Here is a 15,125-nt window from a genome sequence, read left to right as displayed (position 1 = left end):
GAAAAGCGTGACTAAGTATCAATAAGTTCATCAATATGGCGAGATATAATATAAGAACTCTTCCGTTGATAATACATACAAAGCAAGATAATTAAAATGTTAATCCATCTTTTGACTTTTTGCAAAGATGTTCCTTAACTAACTTATTCAGTTTTTTGTTGTCTGATATGAAAGTAAACAGTAAGCTGCCAGACCAATTTTAACCAAATAAATGACTACCAAGCATATTCATTCTTTTTGGTATTGAATGACAATCAACTGTCAATGTTTCAGTTCATAATTTCCTATAGGATTTGCGCTATCAAGTTTGGTATATATTTTGTTCCACTTCACTTATGATTAGTATTTTCTTTTGTCTGATCATACTTGAGCTTAAAAATGTTGAGTAGTTGTGACGGCACTGATGACTAGCAGCTGGACAGCTCAAATATATCAGCCTGATTCTGGAGTGAAATGGTTCAACTGCTGGATTTACCTGCTAGTTCCAACATCATAAAATTATGTACAAATTATATTTCTAAACAAATGCCCAGGTTTTCAAACCCACCTCTACAACTGTTATATTTTTGTACATTCTCAAAATGTATATTTCAATTACTGAGACCTTGTACAATTCATGTCAGATATGTGAAACGCAGATTGGGAATGTCGATGTATTCATTTGACCTTGATAACTTATTGAATGAAACGCATAGAATGCAAAATTTTCCAAATTTCTTTAAAAAGATATCATTATTATTTTGGTGTGTTAATGGAAATATGAAATTAAAATTTATTTTTATAAATAAATATACTAACCATTCTGTGAAATGTTATTGATTAACAATTTAATATACATGCGCGATTGGGAATCCTAACAGAAAAATTATTTGACGAATTATAAGTCACAAATATTGTAAATACTTTATAAAGATATGAAATTCAGATTAATATACTCAATTAGGAAAACAAATATTAGTTATGCATATAAGCATAATATGTCTTAGTCACACCGTCATATGTAACAAATATGTTATTAACACAAGAAAAATTAATAAAAATTGGTTGTATAAAAAGCATCTATTGTCTAAGTTATAATTTATGACCTACTTAAACGAAATACATGTGAATATGAAACTCTCTTATGCTGAATACAAAAAGTAAATCATTGGAAAAGGGAATACTCAAATCGCAGGAGAAATTGACTTGTTGCAGCACTCTTAAAAATGTAACACTCATCTTTATATATATATAAATAAAAGTCAATGTGTGAAAGATTGCTTCTAGTACAACTCATTGCTCCTCCAACATTCGTATAACACGTCTGACAATTTTTCAGTCTAAAGTCTCGAAAAATGTATTAATTTTAATAAAAAATTTTAATTCTGTACCTTAAAACTATCAAGATATTTAAAAAAATGTTTTGAGGATTACAGGTAATGTGACTATTTCACTGAAAAGTGATGATTCTGCAAAGCTGTCAGTTCTATACTTGCTTGACAAATCTATAAAATACGGAAGCTGTAATAATCTCACGATTAGCTCAAAGGGTAGGATTGCAATACCAGGGAACGACAGGGATAAGAAATTATCAATACAGAGAATAGATTAAATTGCAAGTGAGAAAATTGGAAAGTGAAATAATAAATATAGTAGGATCAATCACTGTGCAACAGAAACAGAAATAAGCTGTTTATATACTGTATAACTTATAATCAATTCATAGCAATGATAAGTCACGAATTCTGGTTGATGCAGCGATAAAAAAAATATATATATATATATATATAAATGTATGTAATGGCTCAACAAAATTTGACGATGAGTAAGATGTTTCGTATAAAAGGTTCTCTTATATTATATCCCTTTAAAATAAAGTGAAAGGAGTTACAATGTAACATAGGCGCAAATATGCAGGTATTTTTATCTTTAGAATAATTCTTTATCTTTTCTTTTTCTTTACTTTATTATTTATGATTTCGAAAAAGCTTAGCTCCTCTAAGAAACTAAGTTTTTTCACAATCGTATTATTTTATTAACAATGTTATTTCCTGATTGAAAAATTGGTGGGTTAAATTTGAAAATAGTTAATTTTTCGTCAAAGGAAAAACTAAATACTTAGTTGAAATATTATCGTCCTGTCGTTAAGCATCGACTGTTCGGTATTGAGGTCTAACATTTTCATAATTATCTAAATAATTTTTAAGATTTTCGAGTTTTATTGAATACTGGATGTAACAAGTAATTATGTACCTGTAAATTGAGAAGCGATTTCTCAATTTGCCCCATTCATAAAATAAATTGGCAGCACTGGAGTTTAGAAAAATATTGGTTATATCCGGATAGTTGTGAAAATGTGAGACTTCACTTCAGCTTATAATGCAAGATATCTTTTTATGTCATAGTAGACTGTTTCATTTTCATACTTATAGCGGCACTAATACTAGATGTGCATTATTATTTTTTTACTTTATTTCTAGCAATGCTTCAAGGTTTGGCATAATTTAGAGTTGTGAATATGCAGTAGTGACTTTGTACATTCGGATTCTGCAATCTCTTTACAATGTTGTTTGATCATGTTCCGTTGTAATGTCGTAATGAATTGATCAAGCCAAATCTAAATTAAACCGAATCTTAAGCCTGATGCAAACTGAGCTTATCGATTGTTTTAAACAAAGTTACACATTAACGTTAATCATAAAAAACTAATCAGGCTTTTTAATAAGGGTTCTATGAAATGATAAATTCATTACATACATATTACATGCTTCTTTAAAACGTAATAATATATGTGTTTTATTCCTCTTGTATGCAATATACGTTAATTAATTATTCTATTCGATAACTATCGTACTCTCACATTTTTTTCACTTTTACGTTATACAATACAAAGTTCTATGTGTAACAGAAATTTGTTTTAAAAAAATTACACGATTCTAAAAATCTAGACATTCTAAACTAAATGTCAAGGTTTCATTTATGATCATCGTTTTTGACAATATAGACAAGCATACTGCACTTATACTAAATTATTGTTAATATACTCACGCAGAAACCTTATTTTAGATCGGTATGACCGTGTCTATGCATTTTTGACATTTTTAAATCACTCTCTACCTCTACCTGTACAATAATTTCAAAATGGCGATAAAACTTGCACAGGGTTCGTATGTGTCTCTAAACATGACATGACAGGCACTTTTTAGTGTCAAAAAATGTTTCTACTCTTCGAACGTGTAACCGATTTTCAATCTTTCACTGGTCAATTTTTCCAAGGCACGTTGAACATAATTCGACTCTACTGGTGTTAAACAAAAAATTGTTCAAGTAATTTTTACCTACAAATCTGTTCTGTATACATTTATAGCTTGAATTACGAACTGTGCAAAACGTTGCAACACTAAAAATGGATGACAAAAAATATTTACACAGACTTACTAGAAAGCTGAAAATGATGTCCTAACGTGCCTTGATAATGCTGCTGAGTACCTCTGCAAATTAGCAACTTTTGCCGCTATTATTCGATTTATGTTTCATGTTTTAGGTATGAAAATTATGTAACTACGGTATGTACACGTGCCAATGATTCATAAAAATATACCATACAAGATGAAATAATTGTAATCTCTTTGAAGGAAGTTGATTTATAATGTATGTAATTATTTTCACAGCTGCATTAGTATAACAAAAATAATAAATGCTAGAAAAATACGAGAAAAAGAAAAATAAAAACTACTAGACTGCTTTTTATGCAAAGTTTAAAAAAATCATGAATCATTTCATTCATTTCACTTCGTACACCTTCCTTGAAAAATATAAGTCCAATGCGAAGACCACTTTTTTCGTTTAATTATTATTTTTTTTCTTACCAAACAGCAATCCAGGCTATCGTGCCTATGCATTTACTATTCTTTATGTACAATGCTAAGCATTCATGCTTTTAGAGTAAAATGAGCTAGTTACACATTTTATCTCTTTTTACTGTTGCAACAAACAGCATACCTACAGAAGTTTACAAGTGGCCAATTTCACTGTAAAATCACTAATGCTTCACTTTGTACAGGTACACTATATTAATTTAGGATTACTCATAGTATCAATAAGGTTTACTACAAGTATTGGATTTTCCTAGCTGAATTATCTCGAACTTTGAAGTGAAAAATAATACTAGTTTGAAACTTTATATCATTGAAAAATAACTGACAGTTCATTTTTCTTCATCAATATAGATTATTTGGCCTCGCTCTGTTTGCAAACCATATTAAACCTGTACTAAACCAGATTATTTTTATTTCCACTGGAGCGTACCGATCTTGTTAATTTGTCTCCTTGTGACACGAAGAATTTATATCAACACTGACGGAAATGTTCTATCGGATTAGTGATTTTATGGTCTTGCTTTTGAAAATGACATTGAAACATCTAGCTCCACTTGCTGAAATATTTATTGCATACAGCAAGCTTTGCATCATGTGTCATATTATTGGTTCTCATTAACTTTATTGATCTTTAATGTTAAAAATGGAATATTTGGAAAAATCCGAATCAATACTCGATACTGTATAAAGTATCAAATACGTTCTACCTAGCTATATGTATACGTCATTTATTAATATTATATTATAGAATTATTGTGCCGTTACCGTTTTGGGAGGGTGTTTAATTTTTTCTCAAATTTTTTTCTTCAAATATTCTCTGAGGCCGTTTCGTCCTTATTTTAATTGTTTCGAATGTCCAGTTGTAACACTTTCACTTAATCACTCAGTGACCTTTAGCTGCCTCTTTTGCTGCCATAATCAACGGTGTCAATGACGCCAAGGGCCTTGCCAACTTCAGGAAAGGATGCTGAAAATAAAATGAAAAATTCATAACTATTCCCTAAAAGTACTACCTATTTCTGATACTGTAACTCTACAGCTGATTTTTGATGCTCATACTCCAAGTTCCCTTCCAAAGTCACGCGATACAGTATCAATTGAATGTAGCTTGCGCATTCTTTCAACTCCTTCACAATTCTCATATCCGACTTCAATTCATCAAAAAGCATTCTTATTCTTTATTCCATATCTCATCAAGTCTGCTGACTTTCATCTAATCCTTGACAATATAAATCTTCTGAAACCAAATCTACTTCAATTGAACCAAATTCTACTTCAATAATATACATAATTCCACCTCTATGTTCATTAATCGTCTTTTTAAAATAAATCTGAAGATACATTCAATCCATCGTTCGTTATGACTACTTCAATCATTCCACATGCAATTAAGTGGCAATGGATTTCATTTTACTTGATAGTCCAAAATAAGTAACTGAGTTATACGAAGTATGTAAGCGATTAGTTGTCTGCTAATTTCAACGGCAATTAGAGAAACATGTGCTTCCCTGATTCAAAGAAATTGGAAAGTTGAATTAGCATTTACCAAACTGATTCTACGCATTTTTCACTTATTATAAAAAATTACTTCAATCAATCAAGCAATGACTGACGACCTTTCACTGAGTGAATAATATCTGCAGCTGATAAATTGCCGGATAACCAATAGACTGTTTCAAATTAGAGCAATATTTTTACTTCGTTAGAAAAAGGTCTAAACAATAGTTTTTGTTGTACAAAAATCTTCTCAAAGCATAAGATGTTTAACTGACATCATACCTCACAGCATGTGATTTTTGCCATTCAAATAATATTTAAAAAAAAACATACATATTCAAATTTATTTGCCGCATTTCCCAAAATAATCGTGAGTACGATTATCATTGTGCAGAAAATTAGAATATCTTTAAAAAAATACAATAGTCTTATTTACTCAAAATGTTAGATTGAAGCCGATCTTCCAAGATCAATAAAAACAGACATATTATTATTTGTATTAAAATTTGATCAGTGTCAAACCATACTAATTCCGCGAAGAAATAGGAATATGTGTGCTTCCTTTCAGTCACCTTTTAGAATTGAACCAAAGATCCTATACTTTGAGAATTTCATTCATTGTATTGCTGTACTCAATAAACATACATACCTTGTTCAAGAAAAATAAATAGTAAATATTACCCTTTTACTACCCAAAGTAGAGAAATCGCAGCGATTCAACACATTGAACACTACAGGTAAACATTGCTAGTTCAAAGTCATGAAGACCATGAAACCTAATCTTATATACCGTGTTGTTTCAAGTATAAGCCGACCCCCAATTCTCAGCCAGTATTTCAGGTTGTTTTTCTTACAATTAGTTACCCACATATGACAATAACTATTTTGACGGATACTGTCAATGCAAAAAAACGCTGACTTATATTCGCAACAATACCATACGTAAGTAAGCAATAATCAAACCTTTAGAAGCTCTGAGGCCGAGGAACGTTTTTCGACTTCAACTTCGAGACATTGGTCTAGGAAGTCTTGGAATATCCCAGACAGTTTTTCTTTTTCCTTAATTTCTGGTTTACCATTAGTTGCTATTAAATATAGGGCTCTCAGCGGGTTTTCATTCAAATACGGTGGTTCTCCTTCAATCATTTCGATAGCCATTATACCCAGTGACCATATATCCACCTGAAATGTAATTGTAATTTGCATATATTTTATATACAAAACAAATTGTTTGAGAAACAATAATAATAAATTTCTCTTTGGTAGAAATACTCGAAAGGTTTACTATCAATAAATCGTTAGTAAGTTAGAAATGATCATAAAAATGAGCATATGTGTAGTATGACTTTATAGTATAAACCGTTTGGACCTTGTCTGAATGAAATTTCAACGTCTTTAGGTGACTGTTTTGAAATCGTTGGTCAATTATAATGAAAATTTCTGTAAAACTCAAGTTTGAGTCCTGTATAGTGTAATGAGCGTAACGTGGGATAAATGACAACAAATCTCTCTACAAATCCGAAATAACGGAAATAAGGAATGCCATTGTTATATCTTGTAAGCTCATTGAACAGAGATGATTCTATTTGAACATAAAAGGACATATTTTTCATGACTTCTCGTACACGATCAAAAAATCGAACACGAAATGGTGATAATTAATTCTCTTTGTGAATATAAATATTACGTACAGATTGGCTGAGTATTTACTTTCAATACTGCACAATGTGACGAGTTAATAAAACAAAATGATGCTAAATTAAAATAAAAAGCTCACATATAGGATTGAATTCAAAGTCAATGATTTTCGTCTTAATAAATACCTTAGGACCATATTGTTTGCGTGTTACTACTTCAGGTGCCATCCAATACGGAGTGCCGACCATTGTGGTTCTCTTACTCTGTTCGGGTGAAATCTGAGCGCAAAAACCAAAGTCTGTAAGCTTGACACCTCCATCTAATCCCAGCAAAATATTGTCCGACTTGATATCCCTGTGTATCACTTGGTTGCAATGTAGAAATTCGAGAGCTTGAAGCACTTCTCTACACACTGCAGCTATTTGTCCTTCGTCCATGCACGTTTCAGTTACCACATCGGTTAAACTACCACCAGGTAAATATTCCATAACTACCCAGAGTTCTTCACCAACTAAGTAACTGTCCAAATAATTAACAACGTTGGCATGTTTGTTCTCCCGCATAACAAGGATTTCATTTATTATCAGCTCTTTCTTCGGCTGCTGCGAGAGGTTCATCTGTTTTATCGCCACTTCCATTCCCGTCGAGGTCTCAATCGCCGTATATACTGTTCCTGAAGCACTATACAAAAAAATTCTTTTGTTAATATTACTTTCATACATTACAACTTCCCAATTCCAAAAAGGGACCTTACTGTAACAGTTTTTGTATAACTAGTTATGAGTATCTGTAAATTATAGGCGTTTACAACCCCTGATTAGGAACATGTCGACCTTTGCTCTTTCTACCAATTATCAAGGCAAGTTTCTTTCTTGGTATTTGCAAGTTGTGGTTGTAATTGGCGGAATTCCCTATAAACAGTTAATACTTACCCTTGCCCGATTTTTTCCATCTTTGTATATTTTCTATTAGGATCTCCAACGCTGACAATGGTTCTAAGTTTTTCCAATATTTCGTCATCAGACATTTTCTTTTTTCTGGCTTTATCACTTTGCGTGGGTCTTGATTGGTCAGTAGTCGTTGGTGTAGGTGTAGCCTGGTTTTTATTTCTATCGAGTCCTGATGGTTGCTGCTGCTGCGTTCCATTTCGCTGTGGGGACCCCAATGATGTTGGTAATGGCAAAGGTGGTTCTTCTTCAATTGGTTTGGTATACTAGAATACAGAACAACCAACAATAGTAGAAAATTTTGTTATTCGATACTTAACCATGATACAAGAAACAATGTTTCTTGAGTATAAAATTAAAACATACATTTCTGAAAAAATACGTTATTAGCTAATTACTAAATAAAGTACTGTAGTACGCCGAACATTTTTGCTTACAATAGATTTGGTGCGCTCAGGTCTGGCGGTAATCGGTGGAGGAGGTGGTTCATCTTCTTGTTCGGAACTAGTTGCGCAAGCATCTGTTGGAGTACTGCTTGGACTGCTGCTGCTCACCCTAAATATTGGTTTAGATGAATAAAGAGTTTAATTCTAATTTCATAATATTTCATTTATTATCTTACACATTGTTCAGCCAAATTGTGGCTAGAACTATTAGTTCAATTTATACTTGCTACAAAGTTACAGATTTAGCAATATCAGTGCTATGATCGTAAAAAATTGTAGTTATTTAGAAAAAAGTTGTTTGATAATTATGCATGGAAATATATTGACGCTATCACGTATTGACAACAAATTATGATGAATTGTTTTTAAATTTTATTCGTAAATTTACAATATGGTAAAAATGAAGAAAATAACCTACCTGCTTAGTGAATGCTGTGAATGGGAACTCCCGGAAGCTTGGGACATGGCCTGACCGCGGACGGTTCCAATGTTGATACCAGTTCCCATGCCCAAACTTCGTGGACTGCTGGCCCGTTCAATCGGCGCTATGCCAAATGTTAAAGTACAATTAAGCCATGGTATTTGTGACGGAAGACAGAAGTAATAAAGAGAGAAGTGTGGAATATACATTACATTCCATTCGAATTGGAAAATATTACCACTTATCAATTACAACAAAGTTATAATGCTTAGGAATGATATTTTCATGAGAAAACCAAGGGTTTATCACTACACAGTAATAGAAAATTTAAAAAATAGTATTTAAGCTCGTATAATGATTTAAAATAGTTTTTTTTACATTAGCACAGTTCGGTTCATATAAAATATTCAACTCACCAACAACCCCAACCATTTTAGTAGTAGTCATATACTTTGAGCCCTTTGCTTCTTTGCTACTATTATCGTACCAATTCAAGACATCTAGTACTGCTTGGGGATTTTTCTTTTGCTCCTGCTTACTGATGTTGCTAGACATCAGTAGCCTAGCCCATGCTTCCGGCATCCCCTGTGAAAAAAACAATCAATTGTAGTCAGAGTTGATATCGATTAAAATCTAACTACAATTAGACAAATAGTTTGCTACAACGCTAAACTATATTGTCACCCTCACTTACCTGGACATCTATTATGATACATTTCTTTCACTACAAAAATTCTATTAAATACTTAAATTTTGAGGGTAATATGTGTCCAACTGTTGAGAGTAGAAAATAGCGAGTAAAAGTTTGATAAATATCAATGGAAAAGTTCATTTGTTCCTTGGATGTGCAGTTACTATAGTTTCTTATGTCTAAATTTACGGAGCAATATTTATTTTTTCTACGTTAAATATTCATGTGCAATATGCTCACCATTATTGTAAGAAATTAAAAGTTGATTTTATGAAAAGTCACCAACTTGCTAAATTTCAATAATATGACTTAATTACTTTAATTCAAAAGAAGAAATAAGTTAAAAAACCTGTAAGCCACAATGACTAAAGCGTCCACACAAGTAAGAATCTACAAAAGCTGCTAGGCTAGATTTGAATTCAGGAAAAATAATAAAAAAATAGTAAAAAATTAGGTTTTATATACTGCAACAAAAACAAACTGTATAGTAACGAAAACACATAAGGCAGTGATTGAGGTATAGATGAGCTAAATCTGTGGTCATTTCAATTTACTTACTTTCAACGGCAGCTTGAAAAAAATACGTGTTGCGTTAGTCTTTTATGTGAAAAAAAAAAAATAGACATAAGAAGCACCATACCAATTACCGACCACAACCCCACACTGTTCATAATATATGTGAACACTGTGTTTTATAACTTTAACTTGGTCTGTTTGTATGAAAAGATCTAGATAAATTTTAAGCTTCAATAACAATCTTGTGAAAATATATGACTTTTTCAAAACTAATCATCAACCGTTATTATTTCAATTATGATAAGAAGAATTAAAAAATGAAGAGTAAAAGATTTTTAATCCATATTACTTACTGCATGTGATTTATTTAGATGTCCCATACCAACAAACCAATAGCAAAGCGAAAAGCGAGTGCATTGTTAATCATAATGATAAATTGCGAAATTTTTATTGCGCTTACCGTAAATTCGCCAGTAACAGCATCGAATCCAACATGTACCGTGTGTTCAAAATTAGTTGGATAACTTATGTTCGGCTTGTCTTTGCCATCCTTCACCTTCATCTTGCCTTTTAAAGTTTTCTTCTTGCGCTCATCCGAATCCGGTTCTTTAGGCAAAGGACGCATGTCGACAGGCAAATTAGGCGTTGACTCACCTCTATAATGAAAGAGATTTTATTGATAAATATGTAAGTTTCAATAATCAAATGGTTCCGATGATTGTTACATTATCTAATGCATATCCATATTAATCCCATAGAATACTGATTTTTACTGTAAATTATAATTTACTGCAGGATGAAGCTTTTATTATTTATTATGTAACAAAATCAGTATCTCTAAAACATATTCGTCATTCAAACTTATTATAAAATAATATACTATGATATAATGTAGATGTCTGGTTTCACATTGTAAGCATAATAATCCAATTACACCTGCTGAGCTGATTCTTAATATACCCTATAAGCATGTATATGTGAAACTCGCAAGATTTTGTGTGTGTGAAAACTTGAAAGAGAATATTTTTAATGACTTCAGTCTCTGAAGATGTATTATAGAGTGGTTTCTGAATGGGAGGGCTTTTATATTTAGCAGGTACCAGTTTAGTGGTTGTTTCTCTATTTTTAGGGGGCAAGGGACTCCGCATATTGCAAAGAAAACAGCATGAACTAAATTTGCAGCTAATGTAACAGCTATGATGGTTGAATTAAAGATTTGATTATTTACTGCCTTTAATAAAATCTTCAATGTTGGATCAGAACACTGGATGTAACAGCATTAAAGTTAACAAAGTATAAGTATGTTCGACTTTACTACGGTTTGCGATAGTTCAGATAATCCTAGAGTTACGAAACAACGATTTTTCTTGAAAATCCATCATTACATTTATATTATAAACTTCAATTTCATTACAAGTAAACCTTGAATATATGAAGCGATAACAAGGATCATATGGTAGTTTCTATATTTGAAACCTTTAATTTGGTGTTGTTACAGTACCTGTTTGAGGTGAGGCGAACCGGTGGTGCCGGAGGTTTGTCTTCTTCATCCGACATTATGCTCTTCGTGGTGTTTAGTATTATTTACCTTTCCTTTATAGCTGGGCCTCCACTTATTCACTAGTGAACAAAATGTGTTAGCTATTAAAAGTGCGTAATCTGTTTTACACTTAAATCATTAATTAGTCCAAAATGTTTCAAAAGTTTAAAAAGCATTGAATTAAGTTGAAGCCATGTAATTATCAATGTGCTCATATCATTTTGTATTGTAACTTTTCAGCCAAATGTATTAGTGATGTTGAAATTCAATATCGGTTTAATAAACCTACTAAAAGAAATTATTATTTGACAACTTTCGAATGAGATTGTCAGAGTTCTCGTTACAGAATGAGTAAACTTTACTTCATCGTAGCCTTAATTTACCATTTACTGCATTTCTTACAGTTCAGAAAGTATTTCATCAAGTTGATGTTATGAACTTCAACTTTGTATGCATCTACTTGTATCTAATATACAGATTAAAGCTCATGAAATTTAATAGAAATACCAGATCAAGTAGCAAGTTAAGATGAGGATGAATTTAGTAACATTGCTGTAACGATGCATTTTTAGGAAAAATCGTTACTTCACACCTTTAGGTATGTCTGAAATTTAGTAAACTATAATAAGTAAATTATACTCATATTTTCGCAGTCAACTCTTTGAGTCATTCGAAAATTGCGCAATAATGATTCTTTCCTTAATGTTTCATTATGATAACGTTGCATACTTCAAGCTTGTAAAAACAAGACACAGCATTGAATTTTACATGTTATTATAGATGAGCTTACGTTCCAAAGCAAACGAAAATTGTCAATTTTGTCTCATAGCAAGATAAAAAATGTATTATTAATATGTTGATCGATTTTAAATAAATATATTCTAACACTTTGAACAAATTGGTGCTCTACTATATTTCTACTATTCAACATTGCAGTTACATCTGTTCGCGTCTCTTGAGCGGATTTGTGGCACAGATTAAATAGCTAAGTATTATAACAATTCGAATTAACTCGTTTCAGACTTATTTTGGTATAAGCTAATCAAAAAAGCAGCTATATATTTTAATACTGTAACTATAGATTCAAATTAGAAAGAGCTACATTTTTGTCTGGATGTATCAAGTTCTGTATTTTTCCAATTTTTATTTTTATTTTAAGCAGTCGTGTACTCAAACGACTAAAACTTGTTAATTTTCAGCAATCAGGTTTAGTTTCACTGTTAAATAAGTCAAAATTATCGGCAGCCATAAATCTATTGGCTTGCTACTTCATTTCATTTTTAAGATCTCTATACGAAGTAATGACATTTATCTTGATTGGTTCAAGGTTAATGCGACAAGAGCTGGCAAACTGTCCAAAAAATTTACCAGAGAATTGGAAATATCGATAAAAAACTGTATTGCATTTTCGTTAATCTGCATCTCTTCACACTATAGCTGAATCCACACGGGTTACTCCTGTCACATATTTGCACGCTACTGCTAAGAGTCACGTCTAAATCACGCAAAGATATCTTGCGCCAAAAAGAATCTATCTCGTATGTATTTTATGACCATTTAACGGCAATGAACACCCGCATCATAGTTTTTCCACATGTGTGTTGTACCTTAGGATATAAACAGAATACAACAATTTATCAAAACTAAAACGGCTGTGTAACAAAGACCAAACTTAATTCAAGCTGAGTATTAAGTTTAGGAGATACAAACATTTGGAATGCTCAGAGTGATCCATGTAGATTGAGTCCATAGTGAAATTAGCCATTAATGATACGGAACATTGAATGCAAAGTCATATGTATCATTGAGAAGCAATAAATTATGACTGCAAGACAACAACAAAGTTAACAAAATTTTTAACAGTATTAGAAGGCAGGAAAACGTTGACAGTTACGTTCAATTTCAAATAATTGGTAAGAGAGAAGTTGACAAGAGACAAGGTATAGGAAACAACAATAAGTACGTCTAACGAATGTGAATAAAATGTTGACTTACAAATGTAGATTAATCACAGTTATAATGGACAAGGAATTGTTTCAACACTAAAAATTTGTGGGGTATTAACTAGAGTTCTCTTTGGATTAGACTAGGCGAAAAATACATATGTATGTACGAATATAGCATTACAGGTTTACCATTTATTATTTGAACCTTCAGCAGCCTTAAGTGTATCACAGTCGAGTATAGTCAAAGATCTAGTTGATAAAAAGCATGCCCGACACTGCACTAATTGTGACAGAACAGAGCATTTGAAACATAATTCCACCGGCCGTTTGGATAATATAGCTGAAAGATCAAACAAAAAGAGAGTATGTTTTTGGCGTCGGAGGAGGAGGAAATGTCAAGTCCGTTGCAGACGGACCGATGTTTGAAGTGCAGGAAAGAAGAGAATGGATATTGGCCATCCGGGAGCCCCCAAAGCGTGAATCACACACGACGAGCGATCTGATCACCACGCATCTATACAAGCTCACAATAAAAAGGAACCACGATTTTTTCATGTACTTGACGTATTGCGGACGATATATACCGCGCAAACCTCTTAACCGGCGTTAGTCGCGTGCCTGAATGACTTAAAGTGATCAACGACAATTCATTTTACTAAATATTTCGATTTTTAAAAATCCTTTCACTTCAGACAAGGGCCTGAATCACCGCCCGCCATCGCCACAGACCATACGCATTCAAACGCGAAAGTAAGAAAGGCAACTACAGGTACTACCCCTGTGATTCGTCATCTTAGCTGTCTCCAGCGCCCACTGGTGGCCTCAACTCAAAACTTTGAAAAGGGCTGAAACTCTGATTCAAATTTCACTGAAAGGTAAAATAAGTAATTGACGTGCCCTAACCACTAAACAATAATGCCACTGATACGCGCACTGCAATGGTTAGGTATGACTGACCTTCCTGCTAGTGAAAGATATCAATCATGACCGTCTCTTCTACTTGCTCCAAAGTATATAAGTATGTATACCTGATCTCACTGTTGAATTACAGCTTAGGTTATAAATTCCCTAGAGCGTTTACGCTCTTTCTAGAATATTTTACCTAGCTGGTATAACGCTTTAATGCTCTTAGGGTAACGTGCACATATTAGTTATGCTAAACATGGCCGTTACGTTAACGCGAGGGTTTTGTATACAATTTTAATGTAGACTATTTGAGGTTCAGAAACGTTTGTAGTTTCATGTCGTACAGCAAGAAATTTTCATTATACTACGTTTAAGCAGCCAGTCCGTACACCGTTAATGTGTGAATAATTTTGTTTACGATATATGTCGCTAGTTCCAAAATTGTACCCAAGGCTATTTTCCGCTCCTTGCTCGGCCTGAAGATGGCCGGCGATGTCAATGGTGCTCATTCGGAATCGTAGGTCGTAAAATTAGCAGGGAAATCGAAAGGTTCAGAATCAATCTAAGTATCTGTACAATACGAGTTATGCACATTAATTGAACTGTGCAGGTAGCATGCGTAAACACAAGAGTAGTAACAATTCAGGTATCCATCTTTATGACGTCGCCCTCAAGTGGCCCTCACTTCAGTGCATGTTACAGGGAACGTGAGAGTAACTC

General features: G+C 32.7%; 1 protein-coding gene across 4 annotated transcripts; it reads right to left on the bottom strand.

The window, feature by feature from the left end:
* Positions 1-3,844: 3,844 nt before the first annotated feature.
* On the bottom strand, positions 3,845-14,231 carry LOC124409024 (serine/threonine-protein kinase Pak). 4 transcript variants are annotated; one of them, XM_046886412.1, is made up of 12 exons: positions 13,916-14,231; positions 13,689-13,839; positions 11,515-11,633; positions 10,474-10,669; positions 10,056-10,067; positions 9,223-9,391; positions 8,804-8,930; positions 8,377-8,494; positions 7,925-8,205; positions 7,178-7,673; positions 6,318-6,536; positions 3,845-4,824 (listed from the first exon to the last, which is right to left on the bottom strand). In XM_046886412.1, the coding sequence occupies exons 3-12, from the start codon at positions 11,568-11,570 to the stop codon at positions 4,741-4,743; spliced, it is 1,758 nt and encodes a 585-aa protein (XP_046742368.1). In that variant the 5' UTR covers positions 11,571-11,633; positions 13,689-13,839; positions 13,916-14,231; the 3' UTR covers positions 3,845-4,740. The 4 variants fall into 4 exon arrangements, with proteins under 4 accessions (XP_046742368.1, XP_046742369.1, XP_046742370.1 ...); XM_046886413.1 differs by having other exon boundaries at positions 14,084-14,231; XM_046886414.1 differs by lacking the exon at positions 13,689-13,839 and having other exon boundaries at positions 14,084-14,231.
* Between the last annotated feature and the right edge of the window lie 894 nt (positions 14,232-15,125).

The sequence above is a fragment of the Diprion similis genome, chromosome 8 (genome assembly GCF_021155765.1).
Source record: "Diprion similis isolate iyDipSimi1 chromosome 8, iyDipSimi1.1, whole genome shotgun sequence".
NCBI classification, from domain to species: domain Eukaryota; kingdom Metazoa; phylum Arthropoda; class Insecta; order Hymenoptera; family Diprionidae; genus Diprion; species Diprion similis.
Note: the sequence above shows the minus strand (reverse complement) of the source record. Positions and strands in the feature narration are given on the sequence as shown.

Coding starts and splice junctions, on each gene's coding strand:
- LOC124409024 (XM_046886412.1), bottom strand. CDS start 11,570: ATGTCGGATGAAGAAGACAAACCTCCGGCACCACCGGTTCGCCTCACC. Junction 7,674..7,924: donor ATGGAAAAAATCGGGCAAGG/GTAAGTATTAAC, acceptor TTTTTTGTATAG/TGCTTCAGGAACAGTATATA. Junction 6,537..7,177: donor GCAAACAATATGGTCCTAAG/GTATTTATTAAG, acceptor ATTACATTTCAG/GTGGATATATGGTCACTGGG.